At 43.9% G+C, this 26,604-nt stretch overlaps 1 protein-coding gene across 4 annotated transcripts in view; it reads left to right on the top strand.

Moving 5' to 3' along the window:
- REST (RE1 silencing transcription factor) overlaps positions 1-26,604 on the top strand; it is a 76,807-nt gene that overhangs the window by 2,768 nt on the left and 47,435 nt on the right. For all 4 annotated transcript variants that reach the window (XM_073595170.1, XM_073595151.1, XM_073595155.1 and 1 more), the window contains exon 2: positions 17,133-18,017. In XM_073595170.1, coding sequence (XP_073451271.1) covers positions 17,141-18,017 — 877 coding nt within the window. In that variant the 5' untranslated portion in view covers positions 17,133-17,140. The remainder of the gene's footprint in view (positions 1-17,132; positions 18,018-26,604) is intronic.

Genomic DNA, 26,604 nt, shown 5'->3' with positions numbered 1-26,604 from the left:
TCACACCTATGCAGATTTTAGTGCATTTTGGAGAAAAGCACTACAGTCCATTTAAAGTGGTATTAAACCGCAAAAAAAACCAAACCTGCAAGACAATAGCATAATGTGCTAGTATGCATTGCATGAACAGCGCAAAGCGGGTGCCAAAATCAATACGCTCAATCAGGGTGCACAGTGTAGGCTAGTGTGAACTAAGGCTCAGTTCCCACTGGTGAGATGCAGGAAACCCTGTGGATCTGGTGCGGGTTCCTGCATTGCACCTGAATTGCCAGCGGTTCACACTGCCCTCTGTGAACTACTGCTGGTGTCGATACAAAGTTAATGACACCCCCTGATCGGTTCGCAGTGTGAACTGTGAATTTGGACAAGAATCGGATCTCATGGGTGTGAACACCCATGCAACTGATTCTGGTGCATACAAAAAAAGGGTCCTGCGCGAGTTTGGTCCAAATGTGATGCAAATTCAGCCATACAGTTTGGCTGAATTCGCATTGCAGAGACATCGCATGTGATCTACACAGCAATGCGATGTCTGGCATCGCACAAGTAAACGGCCTTTGGGGTCAGGGACTTTTTATTTTTATTTTTTTTCATTTTTGGTTCAATAGACTTCAGGACCTGTTCACGCCTGAGCGATTTTTAGCCTAGGTTCACATTGCTGCGTGCGGAACAAAGCATGTGATTTGCACAGGAATCGCACCAAATTCCTGTGCACATCGCATGCAATGTCTGTGATTTCAGTTATACATTTTGTATGTCTAAAATCGCATCTGCAACAAAATTTTTTTTTTCCCACAACTGAATTGCATCACATGGGTGTGCACACTAGAGGTCGACCGATATGGGTTTTCCTCTGGCCGATGCCGATATTTAGAAATCGCGGTGGCCGATGGCCGATATGTGATGCCGATTTTTTTGGGCTGATATATTAGGCCGATTTTTTTTTTTTTTTTTTTTTTTTTCCCTTCATCTCATAAAATTTAAAAGTTAGACCCCTTTCACACTGGGGAGTTTTTCAGGCGCTTTTGGGCTAAAAATAGCACTTGTAAAGTGCCTGTAAAACGGCTCCCCTGCAGTCTCGGTGTGATATCCCGAGTGCTTTCACACTGAGGCGATGCGCTGGCAGGATGTTGAAAAAAAAGTCCTGCAAGCAGCATCTTTGGAGCGGTGTATACCACCACTCCTGCCCATTGAAATGAATGCGCACCACTGCCAAAGCGCCTGCAAAGCGTTTCGGCAGCGACGCTTCAGGGGCGTATTTAACCCCTTCCTCGGCTGCTAGCTGGGTTATAAGCGCCCCGCTAGCAGCCGAATAGCGCCGCTAAAATGACGGTAAAGCGCCGCTAAAACTAGCAGCGTTTTACCGTCAACGCATGCCCGCTGCAGTGTGAAAGCAACCTTAAGTGATACCGAAAATTTTTTACATTTAAACATTTAATAAACAAAACAAGCCTCCAAGCAGTTTACTTGTATGTAGAATTTAGATTAAAAAAAATAAATAAAAAAAACTATATCTTGAAAATAAATACACAAAAACGGGTAATCAAAACTTTTGGACAAAAAAAAAATGGGCTAACTTTACTGCTTAGTTTTTTTTTTTTTTTTAATATATTAGTGTATTTTTTTTTTTTTTTTAAATGCGTTTGAAGGACCGCTGCGCAAATACCGTGTGACATAAAATATTGCAACAACCGCTATTTTATTTCCTAGGGTCTCTGCTAAAAAAAAATATATATATAATGTTTGGGGATTCTAAGTGATTTTCTAGCAGAAAATACAGGATTTTTACTTGTAAGCAACAAATGTCAGAAAAGATTTAGTCTTTAAATGGTTAAACTAAGAGCTTCTACACGCAGAGCTCAGTTCATTCATAAGTGTAAACATTGTATCCTTCAGGTTCTTTTTATCAGATTTGGCAGGCTACCCAGGGAGGGAAGAAGTCACTTCACATTAGAATACAGGCAACTTGTATTGACTTCTATTACAGAAGTCATTTGCAAGTCGCGCATCGGCCTTTTTTATCAGCACAATCGGCCAATGCCGATTAAGTAAAAAGCGCCAAATATCGGCCGATATATTGGTCGACCTCTAGTGCACACCCATGTGATGCATTTCTGGCAATCACACTGAATTATGCAATCTGTTTTCGGGGGGATTATTGGTAATCTAGCAGATTGCATGGACGTGGTGCTACCTCTAAGCAGTGCAATGCAGGTAAATGCAGGAAATCTTGTGCGTTTCCTGCATCACATCAGTGTGAACAAGGACTATAGCTCTAACGCTCTCAACAAGCCAAATCCTAATAATTTCAATGGCCCCTGTTCACACCTGAGCGTTCCGTCACCTGAAGCAACATGCCTGTTGCTAAAAGAACATGAGCTTCTTTTGGTAGATTGGGGTCAGATTGAGCCCCATAGTCTTCAATGGAAACACCTAAAAATGTGCGTCATGAGCAGTTTTTGCCCGTTTTCTGCTCAAACAGCAGCTCTCCACCCCTAATTTCCTCCCCTAGTGCTTAAAAAAAAAAAAAACATCTGAAGCTGTAAAACACTTCTAAAAGCGTTCAAAAACCCTCACATAAAAATGCCTGAAAGCTACTCTGTTAGGGTGTGAATGCAGCCTAAATGGAGACGCTGTGGAAACGCATGTAGCGCATTTTTTGATTTTTTTTTTTTTTTTTTTTTTTTGCGTTTAAATACAAAATCATGTGTAAAAAGCACTGAAGAAACGGATCAAACGCAAACTGCATAGGTGTGAACAAAGCATTAGGCTACGTTAATCCTGGGGTTTAATGCTAGGTTCACACGGATGCGCGTTGTGGTTGATGCATTTTCCCGGTGTGTTTTTTTTTTTTTTTTTTTTTTGACACGCCTTTTTGATGCGTTTTGCATTTTTGGGAGGTATCTTGTCATGCAAGGAAAACGCATCAAAAACGCGATTTTGATGAGTTTCTCCTGCTGTTCAGTTGAAGTCTATGAAACCAAGAATGCAAACTCACTGTCCCTTTTCCAAAAAACGCACTGGTTGAAAAATTTCAGATGCGTATGTGACCCATAGGAAATCCTGTTAAATAGACTGTAGTGCAAAACTGAAACGGCACTGCGAAACGCATAGGTATGAATCTAGCCTAAGGCGGGTGCTCATTGTAGGGGCAGATATCTTTTTTGTTCACAGCTGTGGATGAGAACAGCTGATGGCTCAGTTCACTGACAGGTAACCGGCAGCCACAGCACAGTGCGTCCAGCAGTGATCACCGCAAGTGATTTGCTTGCTCTTCGGAGAGCTGCCAATAGCTGTGGCCACCGGCGACCTATCATTATAGTGAATAGGGCAGGCAGCTTTACCTAGTCATTCATCCGCAGGTGTAAACAAAGGATTTCTGCGCCTTTCTACCTGTATTTAAATGAGGAACCATCTCATTTTCCTGATCTGTGGGTTACCTACAGGAGTAAGGAGAAACCTATACCGATTGTCGCTTATTAATTCTTATACTTTAAGTTGCTATGGAGATTATTTACAATCGGTTGTAGTTATTACGGAAACGTAACCATATGTTTATCTGTTTTGACAGTATGTATTCATGATAACTAGTTGGGGTTGTTTGCATTGACATTCGAGTATGGAGATTACACTGGGAGCCCTTTCACACTGGAGGCGTTTTTCAGGCGCATTAGCGCTAAAAATTAGTGACTAATGCGGCTGAAAAATGCCTCATCTGCAATCCCAGTGTGAAACCCCTAGAGCTTTCACACTGGGGCGCTGCGCTGGCAAGATGTAAAAAAAAAAGTCCTGCAAGCAGCTTCTTTGTGTGTGTATATATTATAATATACCGATCCTAAAGCGCCCCTGCCCATTAGCAGTGGCACTTTTAACCCTTTATTCAGCCGCTAGCGGTGGTTAAAAGCGCCCCACTAGCGGCCGTAAAGCGCCGCTAGTTTTAGCACCGCTTTACCACCGATGCTGTCGGTGTGAAAGGGCTCTAATCCTTGATTTCTATGGATTGGCCTTTTCATATGCATATGATGCATCTTGTATCTCCGTTTTTTATTTTCTTGTATCCCCTTTTATCTTTTCAAAAACTTGAATAAAGAGAGATTACACGTTAAAATGTTGGCAATACACTCAGATTTTGTTAAAGGTCTGATCCGGCAAAAATAATAAGATGGTAATACCTACTCAGTTTAAAAACCTAGACCTTCTAGCTGTACAAATTAGAATAGATTGAGACAATTGCTGCGTACACTAGGACAAGGCTTGACAAATCCTAGAAGCCAGGTCACCATGGGTGACAAGAATTGCATCCTAGCACCTGGGCTGCCGCCCAAATCCCACGCTCCACGCGCATACCCCACAATGTATCCTGGGCTCTACTCTCCCATCTGTGGGCCCGGGATTAGCATAGCGGGTGCCACATGGTAGAGGGGAGGGAGGAGAGCGGACGTGTCCCCTTGTTGTATGACGTCACTTTTGGGTCCCGGTTGACAGTTTCCCCGGCCATCAAGGCTGGGAAAGAATGTAATGCAGTGCAATGCACATTGCATTACATTCAGTGGAGGTCTCAGTAAAGCAGAGTTCTGCTTACCTGTCCTGGACCTGATGCCAAAAAAATAATCAGACAAAAGTCCCCTATGTGATAAAAAAAAAAAAAAAAAAAGTTTTAACTGTAAAAATAATTGTTACACCCAAGCAAATAAATTACCCCCCCCCCCCCCAATAAAATTGAGCCACATAAACATGCGTCGGGGTACATATGCCTGAAAACATTATTTGACATACTCGTGTTTCTTATCTCCACGCACAACGGAATGAGAGGTCTAGCACCAGACCACCTTGGTAACACTAAACTGATGACCTATAGGGGGCTTTTAAAGTGTCACCTATGGAAATAATAGGGTACTAAGTCTGTCATAATTTCACAGCCATACGCAAATTTAAGATTTGGCATGTTGGATATCTACTCGGCGCAACCTTGGCTTTTATATTTTACCAAAAAATTGGGTACTTTATTGCATTTTTGTGTCCCCCTAAAATTAACGTTAATGTGTTTCCTCAACCTTAATACATAATAACATGTGACATAAAAAGTTAGAACTACCACTATTTTATTCTCTAGGGTGTCTGCTTTCAGAAAATATGTAATGTTTCCATAAACGTCTTTCAGGGCAGCACCTGAGAGAGTGGCTCCTCCCACATGCCAACAGGAAACACATCTTCCACTGAACTTTAAAAGGAGGCACCTTCCCACATGTTGCCAGTTTTTGTGTTTCCTCCGACAAGCAACACTGTCCTGAGAGTCCAGGCTTCCTGCTCCACCGTTTTTTGTTTTTTTTTCTTTTTCTCAGAGAGCTTGTTCCTCCTGTTCCATAGAGCGCTGCTGGATGGGCTCCTTCTCCCTCTTCAAAGTGCTCGGGGAGAGCCGGTACTGCTGCGGACGCCACTCCTGGGCGAGAGTGAGGCGGATATAGTTTTTCCTTTTTCACCGCCTGTCTTCTCTAACGCCGCTGCCATCTTGGGAATGGCAGTCAGTGATTGCATCCATCGGAAGTGAGGTATCCTGAAGGGGTTGGCGTCCACAGAGTAGGTGCGCAGCATAATTTCCACAGGAAGGCGCAGGGGAGGAAAGGGAGGAACGGGGCTGGTGCATATTTGCCTAGCCTAGGCGTGACGCCTCAGGCAACGTCCAGCGACGAAACGTGTAAGACGGGACTTGGTACACGTCAACGTCATTTCCAGAAACTTCCGTTTTTTTTTTTTTGTTTTTTTGTTTTTTGTGTTGGTCTGTGGAACGTATGCTGTCCAGACCCAGGAACTGTTTCCTGTAAGCCATTCATGTAATCAGGGCAATTGTTAGCCCCTTTTTGCCTAAACGAAAGTCCTTTTTTACTATTTCTATTTGTGATATATATATTTATTTTTATTTATTTATTTTTTTTATTTATTTGTTTTTTTTATCGGATTTACACTATGGATGCCCATTTTTGTTTGCATGTGGATACCGCTTTGCAGATATCTTGCTCTGGTGATAACCGGATTGGAGACCCAGTTTACTACATGTTCTTTACCCCTGCAGGGGTGGGGGCTTTTGGAGAGTGCAAATATCTAAGGGGGAGCACCAGAAGTGACTTTATTTGATGCATAGAAGTTGATATAAAGTAGCATCACCTGGAAACCAGCACAAGTCACTTTTTACGGAAATAGGAACACTGAATATTGAAAGACTTTTTTTATATATTGGGTTTAATGGACTTTATATTCATCATTTCTGTGCATTTGATATATAACATTTTTTTTTTTTCAGTTTGATTCACTTGGTAATAAGCAATCTATTTGCCCAACAGTTTTTGGTTAATGATTGCATATTTTTTGATGCTATACATTTTTTCTATATAATATTTTTGTCACTTGATTCACTTGCAAATTAGGAGTTCACTTATTATCAACACTAGGTTATCATCCACTATCCACTTTGTGATCATGCACCATTCTTGATGTGGATAAAGAGTAGGGGTGCAATGGATCAAAAAACTCACGGTTCGTTCTCGGATCCGAGTCACGGATCAGATCAGTTTTCGAATCGGCAAAAAAAAAATCTCCCCACTGTAATATCCACAATCTCCCCCGCTGTAATGGACATCTCCCCCACTCTAATATCCACAGAAATATCCCCACTGTATAGGAAGACTAGAGTTTAGTCTTACCTTACCAGAATAGAAGCCGGTGTAACGACATATTTGGCGACACATCGTAGTTTGTTACAGAAGTGACGTTCCGTCGCCACCATCTTGCTATACCCCACACTCGTCCATATTAAGGATACACTAAGAAGGGGGAAAGCGGACATGTTGTTACACTCACCGGAGTTTTGCATTTTACGCGTATTTATAACAGTCAGTCATCAGTCAGGTACATCTGGCGGTGGCGGTGAGCTGCGCGCTGACGTCATCACCCCTCTGGCCGGCGTATGACATATTCGGCGACCCATCGCAGTTTGCTACGGAGGTGACGTCCCGTCGCCATCTTGCTACACCCCACACTCGTCCACAGTAAGGATACACTACACGTATTTATAACCGTAAAGTCAGTTTATATAGTGAAATACAGGACTTAGAATTCCGTCTGCTTAGATGTTGAATTTTAAAAGCAGCGAACTTCTGTCAGATTAGCAAACCTGTGAGATGAGCAGGGCTGACGCTGCTTTTAAAATTCAAGTAGTCAGACGGAGTTGTAAGTCCTGTATTTCACTGTATAAACTGACTTTACTGTTATAAATACGTGTAGTGTATCCTTACTGTGGACGAGTGTGGGGTGTAGCAAGATGGTGACGGGACGTCACCTCCGTAGCAAACTGCGATGGGTCGCCGAATATGTCGTACACCGGCCAGAGGGGTGATGACGTCGGCGTGCAGCTCACCGCCAGATGTACCAAGATGGACAGTCGCACTCAAAAGTAATCTTCGATCTTTAAATATGATCATAAAAATACATGCCACAGCATCACAAAGCAGGAAAGCTCAAGCGTTTCACACTTTAGTCAGTGCTTAATCATAGCTATAAAGATCGAAGATTACTTTTGAGTGTGGCTGTCCAGGATTTCTCATTTACCTCTCCATTACCAGCATTGCCTGCACCTGTTACTTCCAGCATGGAGAACATGTTTGTTCCTCACAGACCTCTTTCAGAGCGGTGATATTTTTCTCTCTGTACCAAGATGGCTGCCGCTCCGTAGCTAGGCCGAAGCTGCGGCCTTTCCTAAGGCCGAGGAAGCGTAGCGCTCCGCGGATCGCGTGGTGTGCCGATCCGAATAGGTTGAACCGTTCGGATCACAGATCGGTGACGATCCGTTGCACCACAAATAAAAAGTGTTGTTATTATTGGTATATAGGTTACTTGTAAACAGGATTTGATCATACTGCTTAGGGATTCACACTTTTATCATTATTTGTCCTAAATGGACAACACATCTGCTTAAAAATAGGAACCCATTATAGTGTCTAAAGATTCACATTTTTTCTCCCTTACAGATTCACACATATTATCGTATATTTACCATTATCGTGGTTGAGAGAGAGATAGACATAGAGATATATATATATATATATATATATATATTTTACTTATTTATTATAAGCAGCGCCAATATCACTTTGGTGGTAGAAAAATCAGTCAGCGTTGCAGAAAGGTCTACTCTGGTCCTTCCCGATCGAAAAAATTGTGAAAACTGACGCCAGTATGTGGGGATGGGGGGGACCACATGGGTCAGGATTTGGCACAGGGGACATGATCATAGAACGAAGCAGAAAAATCCTCAAATGGGAGGGAGCTAAAAGCAATCGCCTTAGCATTGGCTGCCTTCTCTCCAAACCTCTTAGAATCCGGAAATGGAATTCTATCGGACAAAGCCACTACCGTAGCATACCTGAAAAGGCAGGTAGGCACGAGAAGCAAAACTCTTCAGTTGCTGTCAGAGGAAATTCTGGAGTGAGCTACTCCATTCTAGCCAAAGAGAGCTTGGTTTTCCACCATTCTGCAAATGGCAGTCAAACCATTTTGGCAGCTTCCTCTCAGACAGGATTTACTTCTACAAGGCCCAGTGCATCGGTAGATGTAGCCAGGTTAAGCCTCACTGCCTGGTATCTGAGGAGCAGATGCTAAGGAACAAAGGTTTGTTAGAACCTTTAATAACCATGTTACTTTCCAGTAGGAAGAAAGTAACCAACTAGTGCTATTTATGCCAAGATGTGGAAAGTCTATGTTTCTTTGAGCTAGAGCTGTGAAAAGACATTGTCTCAATATTGGAGTTCTTACAAAAGGGTGCAGACAAGGGTCTTGCAGTCAGCAATCTTAACCGCTTGCCAACCGGCTCACGACGATATACGTCGGCAGAAGGGTACGTACAGGCAGATTAACGTACCTGTACGTTGCCCTTTTAGAAGCGGTTTGCAGGTGCGCACACCTGCCGCGCCCTCCATGAGTGTGATCACGGGTCCTGCGGACTTGATGTCTGCGGGTATACCAGAGATCATCTCCCCCATTCTGCCTAGTGACAGCACACTGATCACCGCTCCCTGTAATCGGGAGCGGTGATCAGTGTCGTGTCACGCATAGCCACGCCCCACCCTCCCCCCCCACAGTTAAAATCACTCCCTAGGACAACCTTAACCCCTTCACTGCCCCCTAGTGGTTAACCCCTTCACTGCGAGTCACATTTACACAGTAATCAATGCATTTTTAATTGCACTGATCGCTGTATAAATGTGAATGCTCCCAAAATCACGCCAAAAGCGTCCGATCTGTCTGCCATAATGTCGCAGTCATGATAAAAATCTACTAGTAAAAAAAAAAAATTAATAAAAATGTTATAAAACTATCCCCTCATTTGTAGACGCTATAACTTTTGCGCAAACCAATCAATATACGCTTATTGCAATTTTTTTTTTTTTTTTTTTTTTTACCAAAAATATGTAGAAGAATACGTATTTTTTTGGGGGATATTTATTCTAGCAAAAAGTAAAAAATAATCCGTTTTTTTTTTTTTTTTTTTTTTCAAAATTGTCGCTATTTTTTTTGTTTATAGCGCAAAAAATAAATGCAGACATGATCAAATACCACCAAAAGAAAGCTCTATTTGTGGGGAAAAAAGGACGTTAATTTTGGGAGCTCGACCGTGCAATTGTCAGTTAAAGCAACGCAGTGCCGAATCACAAAAAGTGCTCTGGTCTTTGGGCAGCCAAAAGGTCCGGGGCTTAAGTTGTTAAAGTGCAAGTGGCTGCATTGGGGGTTTTTCTTGAGAGATAAATTTCTTCAGAAACCTTGGTCACAAAATTTTTCAAGGCACAGACCAGCTCCGGCTAAGCATTTTCCCATATGGGATCTCTCAGTGGTTCTGCAAGCCCCCACAAAGGAACTGTTTGAACCACAAGAAGCAGTCTCTCTAAAGAATTTGACTTTCAAAACTGTATTTCTAGTTGCAATCACATCTGCAAGAAGAATCGGTGAACTGCACGTGCCATCACTTAAAGAACCTTTTTTGTCCATTTATCCAGATAGGATTGTACTTAAGACAGATCCAGGCTTTTTGCCAAAAGTAGCGACGTTTCAGAACCGGTCGCAGGAGATTATCCTGCCAACCTTTTGCTCAAACCCTTCAGGAGAAAAGGAAGGTCAGTTTCTCAACCTGGATGTGAGATGAACCCTATTACATTACTTGGAAGTAACAAAAGATTTCAGGTCCTTGGACTCTATTTGTTCATTTTTTCTGGAAACAAAAAAGGCCACCAAGCATCAAAGAGGTCAATTGCTAGATGGCTTAAATCTGCTATTTTGGTAGCTTACGCTCAGATGGGCCTATCTCCCTCGCTGGGAACTAGAGCTCACTCTCTGCAAGGGCTCAAGCCAATACATGGGCAGAAAAAGCTGGTGCCACCCCAGATCAAATATTGTAAGGCGGCTACGTGGTCAAGCTGCTTAACGTTTGTCCGTCATTACAGACTGGATCTTCTGTCAGGGGGTGATAAGGCTTTTGGCAGAAAGATCCTGCAGGCTGTGGTCCCTCCCTAGGGGGAAAGTCTCTTTTATCCTCTCAGGTGCTGTGCTGAAAGACGTTAATGGAAAATTCAAGTTAGACTTACCAGTAACTTGTCTTACAGGACAGCAACAACCCGCCCTATTGTTTTTTGTTTGCTGTGACTAACCTTATTGTGATTATGTGTTCCAGCTTGGGGCTGGAGGTTCACTACCACTACTACTACCACTACCACGTGGGAAGGAGCTTCCTTTTAAAGTTTGGTGGAAGATGTGTTTCCTCTTGGCAAGTGGGAGGAGCCACTCTCCCAGGTGCTGTCCTGGAAAACAAGTTACCAGTAAGTCTAACTTGAATTTTTGGGGATTTCATGTAATCTTCAAGCCTAAAATTATTTATTTTTTTAAATGCGCAAAAAATGCAAAAACAGCACTGTTCACCTTCGGGAACATGTAACATGTTCTACCAATAAGCTTTGTTCGTAAAAAAACAAACTGGCTCCTAACCTTTTTAGCTGGCTCCTAGAATTAAAGCAAATATTTTGAGCCCTGCATTAGGACTACATCCCCCACCATGTGCCAACAACCCCCCCAGCAAAGTGTATATGACACAGACCTTGCAAATAAGGTTTAGCCAGCTGTGCAGCACTGAGTTCACAACAGCTGTCCCGCTGTTCAAGAGGTGTTTGGCAGGGGTCAGAACCACCTGTCCAGGGCTTTATTTTACTGCCATTCTGATTCTAGTCTTAAGATTTAAATCTTAAAATTTAAAGTACGTAAACTGAGCATTCTTTGAAATAAATGCAGAACCTAGATTTTTGTGTATATGCTCTTAACCACTTGATCTCCGGTCTTCCTGACCAGAGAATTGTTTGCTCTTTGGCACTGTGCTACTTTAACTGGTAATTGCTCGGTCATGCAATGCTGTACCCAAATAAATTGTATGTTCTTATTTTTTTTTTTTTCCCCCCACAAATATTTTCCTTTTGGTCACATTTGATCACCACTGGGATTTTTGTTTTATGTGATCTAAATGAATTTTGAAAAAAAAACTGTTATAAAAAATATCGAATTCAAAATTTTTTCCTATGTTTAGGCCAAAATGTATTCAGCTGTCTTTTTAGTAAGAAAAAAAAAAAGTCTAATAAGCGTAATATTGATTGGTCTGCGCAAAAGTTTAAGCGTCTACAAACTATGGTGTGTATATATACTGGAATTTACGCAGCTTTTACTTTCTGACTGCATTCTGACTTGCATTTTTTTTTGAGGGGCTAAAATGCCAGGGGAGTACCCCCCCCCCTCCAAAAAAAAATTACTTTGGGAACTTTGGGAGCCTAGCCGCGCACGGGTGCTGAAAACCAATGACTGCCTTCAGGATTTCAAACTGTGTAAATTGCTCATTTCAGTTCCTCACTGCCTGTCACAGTTTTGAAGGCCTTGAAATGCCGAGACACGGTGAGTATTTTGCTGATCTCATTTTTTGTCTCAAGGTTTTGAAAATTGAAAAAAAAAAAAAAAGCTAAAATAAAATTTATTTTTCATTTTCTTCCTTTTCCAAATAATCGTGGCAACAAATCCCATCTGCAAAATACTTTCCCAAAAGGGGGTCATTTGAGAGAGGGTTTGTTCTGTCTTGGCATTTCAGGGCCTCCGAAACTGATCGGTAGAGAGGAAGTGAAATTAGCAATTTACACCCTTGGAAAGCCTGAAGGTTTTCATGCCTCTAAGCAAATAGCTTGGGGTGTCTACTTTTCCGAAAAGCGGTCATTTGGAGGGGTTGTGCTATCTTGGCATTTTGGGGCCTCTGAAACTGCGATAGTCGGGAAGTGTAATGAGGCAATAATAATAATAATAATGGCGCTGATTTATAGCCAGCAAAGCCAAAGTGATGAAATGGTTGTCGCTTCCGGTTTCTTAGACCATAGAGATGATTGGAGCCTTCCTGGTCCCGCATCTGCTCTATGGTTAGCTGGTGGAATAGCCGACTGCATTCTCAGGTTCCCCAGTGGGACAGGAAAGCCTGAGAAAACTGGGGGGGGGGAGGGGCAAAGAGACGTCCCAATGCTTGTAAAAGCAATCTGGCGGCTGCTAGGACTGCTTTTACATTAAAGCTGACCGCCGGCTGAAAAAAAAAAACGATACCAGGATTATGCCTGCACCTGCAGACATAATGCCAGTATAACCGTTCAGTTTGTTGCTGGTCCTTGTTGGGCATATATTGTAATTTTTTTGTTTTTCCATGCAGCCTGTGGGCTGAATGGGGGGGGGGAGGAGAACCTAACAGATTGCTCCAGTCTCATCGATCGATCGATGTGGATGAAGAAATCTCTGCCAAGAAAACAGAAAAAATATATGCCTAAACATAGGGGCGATCTGACCACCCCAGCCCCCATGCTTTGGCATATACATGCCTTTTTGTTTGTTTGTTTGTTTTTTTTTTTATTGTTTTTACTGCGGTGGAGAAATCGCCTCCTACAGTGCTCCAATCGAGGTGTGTATTCTGATAGGACACCCTGTTGCTGTCAGAAAACGACAACTATTTTTGGATTTTTTATTTTTGATTTTTGTAACTAAAAAAACTGTAAACGTTCAAGGCTTGGGTCTCTAAAAATGCGGTGGCCAGTTTCCGGTCTATCTAACCCTGTGTGAATGTGTGCCCTAGACATGCTGCATCTGTACGGTCTGTGTGCGTGATGCATGCTGTACCCTATACTAATACTCCACTAGTGTGTGTGGACGAAAGCATCCCATTTCTCATTCCACTTCATTGCAAGCCATTTATGATTTCTCAAGCAGGCTTTCTCCCCCCACACTCTAATTTGGGTATTTACAAGCCCTCGTAAATCGGGAAGCTCCATGTATTCCCTGTTGCCCTCTCACAGAGTTTATACATTTTGACCCTGTATCTGGCACGCTTGCTGGGGAAAAACTGTTTGAAAGCAAGGCAGCATGAAAAACTGAGGGACTCATCTACACAGACAACTTGTTGCAGCGTATACAAGTCTGCAAATTTTTGGTTAAAATTATTTACGAGGGGCCGAACTTTGTGTCATATTCAGGGTCACCCTGAGGACTACAGACTTGAAGCAGTTGTATTGTCCGCTTGGTCGTTTTTACCTACCGGTAAGAGGCTGATGGTGGCGTGGCTAGCTTTCGAAACCTGTTCCCATTGGCTCACACAGCAGATGGATTGACAGCTCCTCATACTTCTCCTTCTGAATAAATTGTCTCTGGGCAGACATCCAAACCCCGAATACACCATCCCGGCCGCATAGGGTAGCCCGACGCCAGTCTCCCTGCACAGATTCCAGGCTCATCCTGCTCCCTACAACGGCCGGCCTTTCTTCTCCACCACGGATAATTACATGGCTCCCAGCTCACCACTGGACTACACATCCATTGTGACCTGTCATCCACTCTTACCCTCCCCCCTCCTCCTCTCCTGCTAGTGAGTGCCATTTGTTCTATATTGTATTTTACTCAATAAATTGTGCTACACTATGCCCGGTTTGGCGCTTAAATCCCTTCCCTCCTTACCTACAGGTAAGCCTTATAATAAGGCTTACCTGTAGGTTAAATGAATATCTCCTAATCCTACATGGTTTAGGAGATATTCCCCTTTCATGCTGATGGTCCGGCGGCTCTTGCCGGAACAAAGGACTCCCGCTCATTGTCATTGCTGCTCCGGCCAGTTGCAGCGCCGGATCCTGCGCAAACCCGGAAGAAATGCAGAGGGAACCCGGAAGAAATGCCGAGGGAACATGTTAGCCCCCTCGACGGTGATCGGGCAAGCTGGGGAAGCCTCGTTCTAAGGTATTACATAATGTGCTAGTATGCGATGCATACTAGCACATCATGCAATTGTCTTGCAGGTGTTTTTTTTTTTTTTTTGCTGCATACGGGAATCATGCTCTCTACAGGTTTGTATACTGAGCATGATTCTGACAGTGAGGACTCCCCATCGCTCTCATCTGTCATGCTTGGGCTGTCTGGGAATGACGCTATCTGGCATCACCCATGACATTTGTAGCGGGACCCCGTAGGGGCTGCTAAGTACTGTGGTCTGTCTGTCACCCTGCCCAGCCCGGCCTTCACCTCTCAGACACGTAGAACCGTCCATCCTTTGTTTTTTGTTTTTTTTTTTTGTGTTGTTTCTTTTATTGAGGGAATTGAACTTGGATGGGGTAACGGAAGTTTAGAATGCCCAGTAGGATTGGTAGAACGTGCTTGGGACAACTATATACAGTCCTGTATATACACTCCACTTCTCCTCCTGCACATTGCAGGGTATTTAACCACTTCATAACAGGGCACTTAGACACCTTCCTGCCCAGACCAATTTTCAGCTTTCAGTGTTGTCGCAGTTTGAATGACAATTGCTACGCAGTACCCAAACTAAATTTTTATCATTTTGTTCCCACAAATAGAGCTTTCTTTTGGTGGTATTTGATCACCTCTGCGGTTTTTATTTTTTGCGAAACAAATAAAAAAAGACCGAAAAGTTTTGCTTTTGTTTCTGTTTAAAAAATTTTGTAAATAAGTAAGTTTTCTCTTTCATTGATGGGCACTGATAAGGTGGCACTGATAAGGCGGCAGCGATGAGGTGGCACCAATGAGCGGGCACTGATGGGCGGCACTGATGGGCATCCCTGGTGGTAGGCATTGGAGTGGGCACTGATTGGCAGCTGCCTGGGCATTGATTGGCAGCTGCCTTTGCACTGATTAGTATGTCCCTGGGGATCTAGGGGGCATACCTGGTGGTCCAGTGTGACTGGCTTCCCTGGTGGTCCTGGGCGGCTTCCCTGGTGGTCCTGGGCGGCTTCCCTGGCGGTCCTGGTTAGGATCCGAGGGGGGGCTGTGCTGATAAACAATCAGCACAGACCCCCCCTGTCAGGAGAGCAGCCGATCGGCTCTCCTCTACTCGCGTCTGTCAGACGCGAGTGAGGAAAAGCCAATCACCGGCTCTTCCTATTTACATCGTGATCAGCCGTGATTGGACACGGCTGATCACGTGGTAAAGTCTCCGTCAGAGACTCTTTACCTAGATTGGTGCTGCGGGGTGTCAGACTGACACCCCGCAACAACGATCGCCGAGATGCGCACCCCCGGGGGCGCGCAGCGGCTCAATATCCTGCGGACGTCATATGACGTCCAGTCAGGATTTTGAAACCACTTTGCCGCCGTCATTCTGCTATATGGCAGGCGGCAAGTGGTTAAGAAGGCCTGCTCCCTGTCAATCCAGGTTGGGGATTGGTCGGGGCTCCCTAAAACACCCCAGGCAGCTTCACCTTTCCTCTCTTTCCAGCAAACCCTAGAAAGAAGAGGGAGTTCTCGGTGATGCTGCCTTTGTATCACCAGCTGCTACCCTGAGCCACTCCCAGCCCAGGTTCAAAACAAAACAGGCCAGCCAGGACTGTCTAAAATTACCTATCTTACAAAATCCTATCTCGCTCCCTACCCAGGAGTGCGGATCATGTACTAGGTACGTGATCTGGCGTAGAGCAGGCGCCCTGTACTGTGGGCGGTCCGCAACTGGTTAATTCACTGGTTTTACCATGGTTGCAAGAGTCAATTCTAAATAGGGATTGCTATACTTAAAATGTATTAAGAGTCCAAGGTTCCAAGAGTAGATACAGTATGGAAATGAAAAATGCAGTCCACTGGACCTTGTGGTGTTGTAAAATGTGATCAGTTACTTGTCTGGTAACTAATGCAGTATTTGAGAAATCATTTCAGAGCACAAAAAGACTCCTAGTTAAGAACAAGTTCTGGTCAGAGAGAGCTTTCGTAAGTCCAACAAAGTTAGCCTAGGTACCCAACTAACACAGTCAGCTTTGTAGTATTGCACTGTAACAGGTTTATAATACCTTTCACACAAACTATATATAAAAAACAAAAAAAACAAAAAAGTAATCTTATGCCACGTAAAATGTTCGATGGGAGCTTTCTGTCAGAAATTCCGACCGTGTGTAGGCTCCATCAGACATTTTCCATCGGAATTTCCGTTGCACAAAATTTGAGATCTGGACCTCGAATTTTCCGACAACAAAATCAGTGTGTACGCAATTCCGACGCACAAGTGCCACGCATGCTCGGAATCAAGCAGAAGAGCAGCACTGGCTATTGAACTTCATTTTTCTCAGCTCGTCGTACGTGTTGTACGTCACCGCGTTCTTGACGTTCAGAATTTCCGACCAAATTTGTGTGACCATGTGTATGCAAGACAAGTTTGAGCCAACATCCGTGGGGAAAAAAAAAAACATGGATTTTGTTGTCGGAATGTGCGATCGTGTGTACGCGGCATTACAGTACAGTGCCCTGAAAAGTACATTACAACAGCCGACATACAGGGTGAAATTGTATGCCAGACACGTGAACTAACGTGTGTGATTGGACATGCGTACGCACTTTCACATCTTTGAACATTTCCCAACTTGAATGTTTGTAGAGAATTTACTATTTTAACTTTTATCTGGTTGCTTTAACGTTTAAATTTACTAATCAAATGGTGCTTTAGTGCTTTCCTGCTATAAATGTACCTTATTACCATATGCTTCTGAATTGTTGGTGTTGTGTGTTTCTTTTGACATTTTTTTTTTTTTTTTTCTCTCTAGCTCTCACAATGGCTACTCAAATGGTGAGCCAAGCCAGCAGTAGCAGCTTATTCTGCAACAGCAGCAGCTTTGGCATTGGTGACATGTATGGCTTACATGATCTTTCTAAAGCAGAAATAGCAGCTCCTCGATTAATAATGCTAGCAAATGTAGCTCTTACTGGAGAAGTTAACAATGGCTGCTCTGATTATGCTTTGGAAGAGGACAAGCAAATGGCTGAATTGACCACTGTTTATGAAAACAGTTTTTCTGATAGTGAAGGGGAAAGAATGGACATGGAAGAATCAGCCATTGAGAGTGAATCACCCATCTTTGAGATAATGGAAATTCAACCCCCTCAAGTTCAGGAAGAAAATAGATGTGACAATCAAATCCCTACTATTGATAATCCCGTAGTAACTGAACAAGAAAAAGATGTGGAGGCTCCTACAGTGGCTGAAGAAAAAAACAAGAGCACCAAGAGCAAGCCTTTTCAGTGTCGGCCATGCCAGTATAAGGCTGAATCGGAAGAAGAGTTTGTTCATCATATTAAGGACCACAGTGCTAAGAGATTCATTGATCATGACACAAATAAAAACACAAAAGAATCAGGATCTTGCTCATCTGAAGAGGTGGACACTTCTAAAGGACCGATCAGATGTGACCGATGTGGCTATAACACCAATAGAATTGATCACTATTTGGCACACTTGAAGCACCACAACAAAGCAGCTGAAAATGAAAGAGTTTACAAGTGCACCATATGTACATACACAACAGTCAGCGAATATCACTGGAAGAAACATCTCCGGAATCACTTTCCAAGGATCGTTTATACATGCTCACAGTGTTCTTATTTTTCAGATCGTAAGAACAACTACATTCAGCATATAAGAACACATACAGGTAACTTTAAATTGGGAGAAAAAAAATGCAATCTTTTGATACTTTCATAAGTAAGTTTACTTCTAAATGGGGATTATAAGGTTATATCCTATAATGTTAATTCTGTGTGAAATTAGTTCTTACAATGACTATAAAGCGAGTACATGCTACAATTTTTTTTTTTTCGTTCAACCCAGTGGGCTGTTCTAACAATACGATATTAGTACTGTGCTGTTTTTTTTTTGTTCTGATGGGGGATGGCCCCTTGCCAGAACACTCCGGCCAGCGCTCTCAGCCATTGGCTGAAAGCGATGACCTGGAGCCGGTCAGCAGACCTTTTCTGGTCATGCCCCTTTAACAGAAGCTGTCCATACGGCTGGCTTCTGTTGGACCGGCTGCAGTACACATGGGCCGAAAGTCAGCCGGATTCTATTGAACCGGCCAATGCCATCTGATATTTTGGCTCGTGTGTACTAGGCTAAACTAGCTTTTTCTTGTCCCTAGGAATACTAGAGTATAAACACATCGATTAGAGCTGCACGATTAATCGTTAAAATATCGTGATCTCGATTCAACGCGATCTTAATCCAGCATTTCCACAATTTATGTGTCAAGTGCAGAGCAGTTCCTGGCTCACAGTTGTCAAAAATAAAAGGCAGCTGGCAATGTTTATTAACAACATTGCTCAGCGCTGAAAGAGATAAAAAGAAACTTATTTTTCTGTTTGTTGATGTTCGATAAATTTCGGTCTGCAAATGAGGTCAGCTTAACCACTTATAAGATCAGACCTTTTTCTAACACTTGTTGCTTACAAGTGAAAAATCCGTATTTCTTGTTAACTTAGAACCCTCTAGAGAATAAAATGGCGGTCTTTGCAATATTTTATGCCACACTGTATTTGCGCGGCAGTCTTTCAAATGCAATTTTTTTGGGAAAAAATACGCTTTTAATTAAAAAAAATAAACCGTAAAGTTAGCCCAATTTTTTTGTAGAATGTTACAAATGATGTATCAGAATTGTGAGAATCGTAATCTTTTATTCTAAGCAAAAAAATTGTGATTCTCATTTTATCCAGAATCGTGCAGCTCTAAAATTCTTCTTATAAACCTGTTATCTTTCAACGTAACTAGTTTAGAAATCCTGTACAACAACGTTCAGTTTGGCCCACTAGGAGATACTTGGTTTTGTTGTATGCATACTATATGTGCTGATGGGAAAAATACGGAGAAGAGTGAGCATCAGTATGCTGCTGCAACGTTTGGTTTATCAGCATTCAGTTGTTTTGCTCAAGGTTTTAAAGCCCCTAAACCAAAATGGTAATATATTCAGTATACCAGTCATTAGATGTGGTGGCTGCATCTGTTTTCCTTTCTTCCCTCTGTTTTCATGTGGTAATCTGGCCAGTAACACACCTGTATTAGAGTGCCCCCAATCTAGATGTGGGAGCACAGGGATCACATTTGGACAACAGCATTGTCAGTCTGGGGGGAGGGTAGTGTTAGATGTACCAGCGGATTTAAATACACTAACAAATTGAAGCCAAACTCCAGCTCACACTTTATAATCAGTTTCAACAGTTTTTTTTTTTTTCCTTTTTGAATAAAGGTTTTAAATAAATAAATGACCTTTTGTAGTAAGCACCTCTTCCTGATGGTGTGCAGAACGTGAAATGCATAGAAGAGAGGCTTGACATGCAAATACACTGGAGCTCCTCACTTCCACTGGGGCTTTGAATCCCATGCAGTACACCGGAATCGCTAGTCATACAGCGGACGGGATCAGTTCTCACAGACCCTAGAGCTGCTAATGTGCTGAGCACCTACCCCATTTTTATGTAAGTGCAGCATTTTAATTAATAAAGCAGTATTACGCTAAACCTGCTTTTTGTGGCTCATTTGGTGGTGGAGCCAAGTCTGCAGATTCTCTGATGGGGAAAGGAGACGCGAGTTAAATATTGTGGAGGATATACTTACTGACTATAGAGGTATACCCATATACTCACGTTTTACGATTACTGGCTGGTCGTGTCTTTGAGGAGAGAGGTGATAGATGTTGAATATGGTGGCGATTTTACCCATGAATTGAAGAATTTGTTATCTTGAAATATCCATGCCTTATGGTCATTTGTTGGCCGAATTGATCTGGTGAGTGAAATCTATTTCCCATTTTGGGTGGAGCACTTTCAATTTGGATCACTGAGCACTGTTAGTTCATAGAATCACGGTGTTGGAGAATTTATTTCGGATTGAGGAATCACAACAAATATGAACTTTTTATCATTTTTTTATGAATTTATTATTGTGCACTATTTTATATATAATTTTTTTACATAGGCAGTTTTTCCATTTATTTATGTATTTATTTTTTTGATCAATTAATCATTGGTTCATTATTTATTTGATTGTTAATCACAACATTTTCCACTTGTTAGACCAGACAGGGCCCTTTTCATCTTTTTCACCTCTCTCAGCGTTAAATGGTTTGTCTCATCTCTGTATCTGATACATTCTGATGCAGAACTTGTTCTTTCGAAAAACAGACTTACTGGCCAGATCACCAGGTAAAAATATTGCTTAAAAAAGAAAATGAATGCAGCCATCACATCTAAAAATTGGTAAGCTGTAATATGTTTTGCTTTTGGGTTGAAAGTGTTAGTCATTGTTATTTTTAATTAAAGAAGAAAAAAAAGGTTGTACTTGCCTGCTCTGGCAGGGGTATTGCACAGAGAAGCCCCAAGCCTCCTCTTTTTGGGTCCCCGGTGGCGATCTTGGCTCCTCCTCCTTACATCCACCATAGCCAGCCGTTTGCTAAGGGAAAAGCGCGGTCTACCCGCTCCTGACCTGTGTGTCTATGGAGATGCTCTCCATAGACTTGCACAGCGGGACTCGGGCCAGCCCCTCACTTCCTTTTCGTTATGCCCCCCCAACACTCACGTTGAGCCTGCGCTCGATCCAGCATAGTGCATTGGCTGTCCCAGATCTCTCTCTCCCAGTGAGCCAATGAGGAGAGAGAGCGGGGGGTGGGTTGAAGCTACAGCTCTGTGTCTCATGGATGCATAGAGCAGGGCTCGCGGGCGAGCATGCACCAGTGCTCCCATAGCAAGCGGCTTGCTGTGGGGGGGTACGTACTGGTCAAGGGGTTGAAGCCAGGAGCGCCGGCGGGGGACCTGGGAAGAGAATCGGGGCTGCTCTGTGCAAATATTGCACAGGGCAGGTAAGTATGACGTGTTATTTTTTTTACTTGCATTAAGAGGCAAATGTTTAGGCATCGGTTTTGGCCCCTCACCGCCCTTATGCTTGAGCACTCATTCGATCCAGCACTCTGCATGTCTGCAGCTCTTCTCTCCCCTCACTTCCGTGTCTTGCTGGCTTTGCTGAGGCATCAGGATCCATTGGCTCCCACTGCTCTCAATCAAAGCCAGTGATGAGGGGGCGGGGCCTAGTCCAGTTTTCTGTGTCAAATGATGCAGTAACAGGGTTCGGGAGTGAACATGCACAAGTGCTTTCAATGGGGTCACTGGACAGCGAGGAGGAGCCAAGAAGAGGAGGTTCGGGGCCTCTCTGTGCAGTTCCATTGCTTTGAGCAGATAATTATAGAGACGTTTGTTACTTAAACAAAACAAAAAGTCCTTTTACACTCACTTTAATGAGCTGACCCTAATGTAGCCAACCACAGCTTTTTGGGGTAGAAGTTGTACTTATTTTAGCGATCCTTACTCTACCACGTTTTGTTTATGGCAGAAGATTTTGTTGATTGCCAGATTGTGGTCTAATGATAAGAGGTTGAGATCAGAGGCCCATCGAGGGACATAATGTTTTGTCTCTTTTTAAAAGTACAGACAAGTACTTGTATATCCTGCCATAAATCCAGAGGGATCCAATTCATCTTTTAGACAACGCCCCCTGCTGCATTGCAATCCCAAGCACCATTAACCACTTCAGCCCCGGACCATTTGGCTGGCCACAGACCAGAGCACTTTTTGTGATTCGGCACTGCGTCGCTTTAACTGACAATTTGCGCGACGTGGCTCCCAAACAAAACTGACGTCCCTATTTTTTCCCCACAAATAGAGCTTTCTTTTGGTGGTATTTGATCACTTCTGCGTTTTTGGTTTTTTATTTATTTTTTTGTGCTATAAACAAAAAAATAGCGCCAATTTTGAAAAAAATTGCATTATTTTTTACTTTTTGCTATAATATCCCCAAAAAATATATAAAAAAAAAAAACATTTTTTTTCCTCAGTTTAGGCCGGTACGTATCCTTCTACATATTTTTGGTAAAAAAAATCGCAATAAGTGTTTATTGATTGGTTTGTGCAAAAGTTATAGCGTCTACAAAATAGGGGATAGTTTTATGGCATTTTTTATTTATTTATTTTTTTTCCCCGTGACTGCGACATTATGGCGGACACATGGGACAATTTTGACACATTTTGGGGCCATTCACATTTATACAGCGATCAGCGTGATTAAAAATGCATTGATTACTGTGTAAATGTGACTGGCAGTGAAGGGGTTAAGTGTGTCCTAGGGAGTGATTCTGTGGGGGGCAGGGGCTACGTATGACACATCGCTGATCACCGCTCTCGATTACAGGGAGCTGTGATCAGTGACAGTGTCACTAGGCAGAACGAGGAAATGCTTGTTTACATTAGCATTTTCCCATTCTTCCTCTCCGTGAGACGATCGCAGGTATGTCCACTGGACCTGCGATTCTACTCACGGAGCTCGTGGTGGGTGCACGCGATGGCATAGCGACAAATTTAAAGGGACATACAGGTACGCCCATTTGCGCAGCCGTGCCATTCTGTCGACGTACATATACAGGCGACGGTCGGGAACCGGTTAATAGCCCTTATAACTTTTCCTTTCTAGACGTCAGAACACCTTTCTTATGTGTTCTGGAGAAGTGGAGATGGTCTGTTTTCTAGGACAGTGTTTCTGCACTTTTTTCCCCTAATCGTCTTTCAGGACAGCCACCTGAGAGCTTGGCTCCTCCCTTCTGTTTGGAAACACCTGCGCCAGCTTGTATAAATTTCCTCCTCCCCTGCTGGCTCCTCAGTTATTTGTGTTTCCTCCAGTGGGGAGACACCATAGGAACCAGCCAGGAGAGCCAGAGGAGGCTCAGGCAAACATGTCCTGAAAGAGGAGTGGGGACTCCTAGGACAGACCAGAGAGGTTGGTGTACAGAGCAGCCTGGTGAGGCAAAGCCCTGTGAGCAGCAGTTACACTAACGTGGTCAGGAAAGTCGTTTTTCTGATTGCCACCCCCGCATCCCTGAGTGCAGGTCGAGGTCGGGGGGGCGGCCTTTTCAAACGCTGAGTGCAGTGAAGCGGAGCGCAGCTCCTGCAGTCTCATACCCCCAGCAGCATGTGAAAAAACAAACATGCCGGGTATTGGGATTGCACGGCCTGTGGCGGGTGACGTCATATCCGGCCGAAAGGGGGCGGGCACTTCCGGGTTCGCGGCTTCCGGTTCCGGGCCAAGAACGCTGAAAAGGAGCCAGGCATGGGCTGGAGAGGAGCCAACAAGCTGTAGAGACAGCACAGGCTCCGGATGTGACACGAGGATGGCGGATGCAGAGGACCTAGACCGCACTGCTCCAGCAGAGACCAGCTCCAGCCATGTGAAGGTAAGGGGAACCTAGGGTGGAGCTCCCCTGGCCTGTACCACCACCCCCCCCCCCCGCCCCCCCCATCAATTTAGGGCTAAGGGAAAGGGGGGAGTAGGTTAAAGGACCCTCATGTGTCAGAGGGTGGTTTCATAGGGCCCCTGGTGAGGCAAGCCCGAATGAAGTGTTGCACTCCTGCAAATGTGCGGGGGAAGGGTACTGTGTATTAATGGTATGGGGTTTTTTTTGTCTTATGTCTTTTCAGAAAACAGAAAAAACCAGGGTCTCTCATGTTTCAAAAAAGAGGTGTCCTTCCTGTAAAGTTACCCTTAAAGATACCTGGGAAAAGGCATTATGCAAAGAGTGTATTAGTAAACTAGTACAAGAACACTCTTCAGAGCAGGGTGAGCTAGCGGCGTCAGTTAAGGAATTGTCTAATACCTTCGAATCCTTCAAAACCTTCTTTGAGGGTTTCCAAATGCCACAGCTTTTGACTGCTCCTCTGACAACACCATTACCAAAAACACAGGCAATACCCTCCACGAGTGCAGGCTCTTCAGTAGCCCCTAGGGAGGAGGTGGAGGAGGAGCCGGACAGTGCAACATCTGGCTCCCAAGAGTCTGAGGGGGAAGCCCTGGATGGGGATTCCAGGAAGCCATCCCGATATAAACTCTCTTTAGATGAGGTAGATCATCTATTAGGGGCCATCTATACCACACTAGGTATACCAACAGAGAAAAAGACATTGTCACTGCATGATCAGATGTATGAGGGCCTGGGGGAACAGGAAAAGAAGAATTTTCCTGTTCATGAGGTCCTTATAGAGGCTATTAAGAAGGAATGGCAGGAACCTGAAAGGAAGCCATTTTTTTCTAAGGCCTTAAAAAGGCGATTTCCCTTCTCGGAGGACCCAGCATCAGTATGGAACAAGATTCCAAAACTAGATGCGGCCTTCTCGCAAGTGTCGAGGCACACGGACTTGGCCTTTGAGGACATGGGGGTTTTGTCTGAGCCAATGGATAAAAGGATGGACTCCCTGTTAAAAAAGTCATGGGACTCAACCGTGGGTAGCCTGAAGCCAGCAATGGCGGTCACGGTGGTAGCTAGGAACGTAGAGTTCTGGTTAAACCAATTACAGGCTCACATTGAGGCAGGTACTGCAAAGGAGCAAATCCTAAACTCATTTCCCACACTGCTGCGAGGTCTTGCTTATATCGCAGACGCATCCGCAGAATTGGTGCGAATGGCAGCCAGGTCCTCCGCCCTAGCCAATTCCACTAGAAGAGCATTATGGCTTAAGACATGGCAGGGTGACTGCGCGTCCAAGGCCAAGCTCTGTGGAATTCCTTTTACAGGGGATCTGCTATTCGGACCAGGCTTAGAGAAGGTGCTGGATCGAACGGCAGATAAAAAGAAGGCGTTTCCACTAAAACGTAAGGCAAATTGGAAACAGCCACAACAAAATAAAAGAAGGCAAAGAGGGAATACAAGACCCCGATTTGCAGCTCCCAAAATGGAAACCCAGAGGAAACCTTGGGTTCAGAGAGGGAAAAGCAAAGGGGGGGCGATTTTTCGTCCTCCTGAGCAAACCCAAAAGAAATGACACAATAGTCGCAGTAGGGGGAAGACTGGGGGCCTTCCTTCCGCAATGGGAAGAGATATCTTCCAACAAATTCATTTTGAGAACAATAAAGGAGGGATATCGTTTGGAGTTCTCAAAAGCACCCCCAAACAGATTATACATCACCAAACCTCCAAAAAACAAGGAGAAGGCCAGAGGGTTAATGAGATCCTTAGAGGAGCTCCAGCAACAAAAGGTGATAATCAAGGTACCAAGGGGAGAGAGAGGGCAGGGTTTCTACTCCCACATATTCGGAGTTCAGAAAACTTCAGGAAAGACCAGACCCATCCTCAACCTCAAGCCTCTAAATTTATCCATAACCTACAAAAGGTTCAGAATGGAGTCCATATATTCAGTAAGGGCCCTTCTGCCCCCAAACTGTTATATGGTCTCCCTAGACCTAAAGGACGCATACCTGCACATCCCGATACAGCGGGAGTGTCAAAAATTTCTAAGGTTTGCGATAGAGACGGGAAGAGGAATCAGGCATCTTCAATTTCAGGCTCTACCCTTCGGCCTCTCCTCATCGCCCAGAATTTTTACCAAGATTCTGGCCGAAGCTCTGGCACCATTACGGGTCAAAGGCATATCTGTCATAGCTTATTTGGACGACCTTCTCCTATTTGCAGAGTCGCCCCGGAAGTTACTAGGAAACCTCAGCCACACACAGACGTACTTAGAAAGTCTGGGTTGGCTGGTAAATTTGGAAAAATCCAATTTACAACCCAGTCAGCAAATAGTATACTTGGGGTATGTCATAGATTCAGCGCAACAAAGACTGTTTCTGCCCAAAGAAAAGATAGGGAAAATTCAGAAGGAAGTAAGCTTATTACAAGCCAATATACCGTGTGCCATAAGGCAGATAATGTCAACACTGGGACTGTTGACATCTGCGATTCCAGCGGTCCAATGGGCAGGCCTGCATTTTCGGCCACTGCAGGTGTTCCTGTTAAAAATGTGGGATCACAAGCAGGAGTCCTTAGACACCAGGGTTCTTTTATCAGCAAGGGTGAAAGGAACCTTATGGTGGTGGAGGACAATAGAGAACATAAACAAGGGACGGCTGTGGAATCTACCCATTTCCCGAATCCTAACCACAGACGCAAGTGGCGTAGGGTGGGGAGCGCATTTAAGCGCTCAGATAGCGCAAGGGACTTGGGGAAAAGAAGAGAGGAGGAGATCATCCAACTGGAAGGAATTAAGAGCAGTATGGTATGCACTTCAAGCCTTCCAGTCAGAGTTCAAGGGTCAACATTTACAGGTCAGGTCCGACAATGTGTCAGTGATCGCCTATATAAACAAACAGGGAGGAACAAGGAGCGGAGCCCTGTGGACATTAGCAGAGGAAATCTTGAAGTGGGGAGAAAGAAACCTACT

This window comes from Aquarana catesbeiana, linkage group LG01 (genome assembly GCF_042186555.1).
Source record: "Aquarana catesbeiana isolate 2022-GZ linkage group LG01, ASM4218655v1, whole genome shotgun sequence".
NCBI classification, from domain to species: Eukaryota; Metazoa; Chordata; class Amphibia; order Anura; family Ranidae; genus Aquarana; species Aquarana catesbeiana.
Note: the sequence above shows the minus strand (reverse complement) of the source record. Positions and strands in the feature narration are given on the sequence as shown.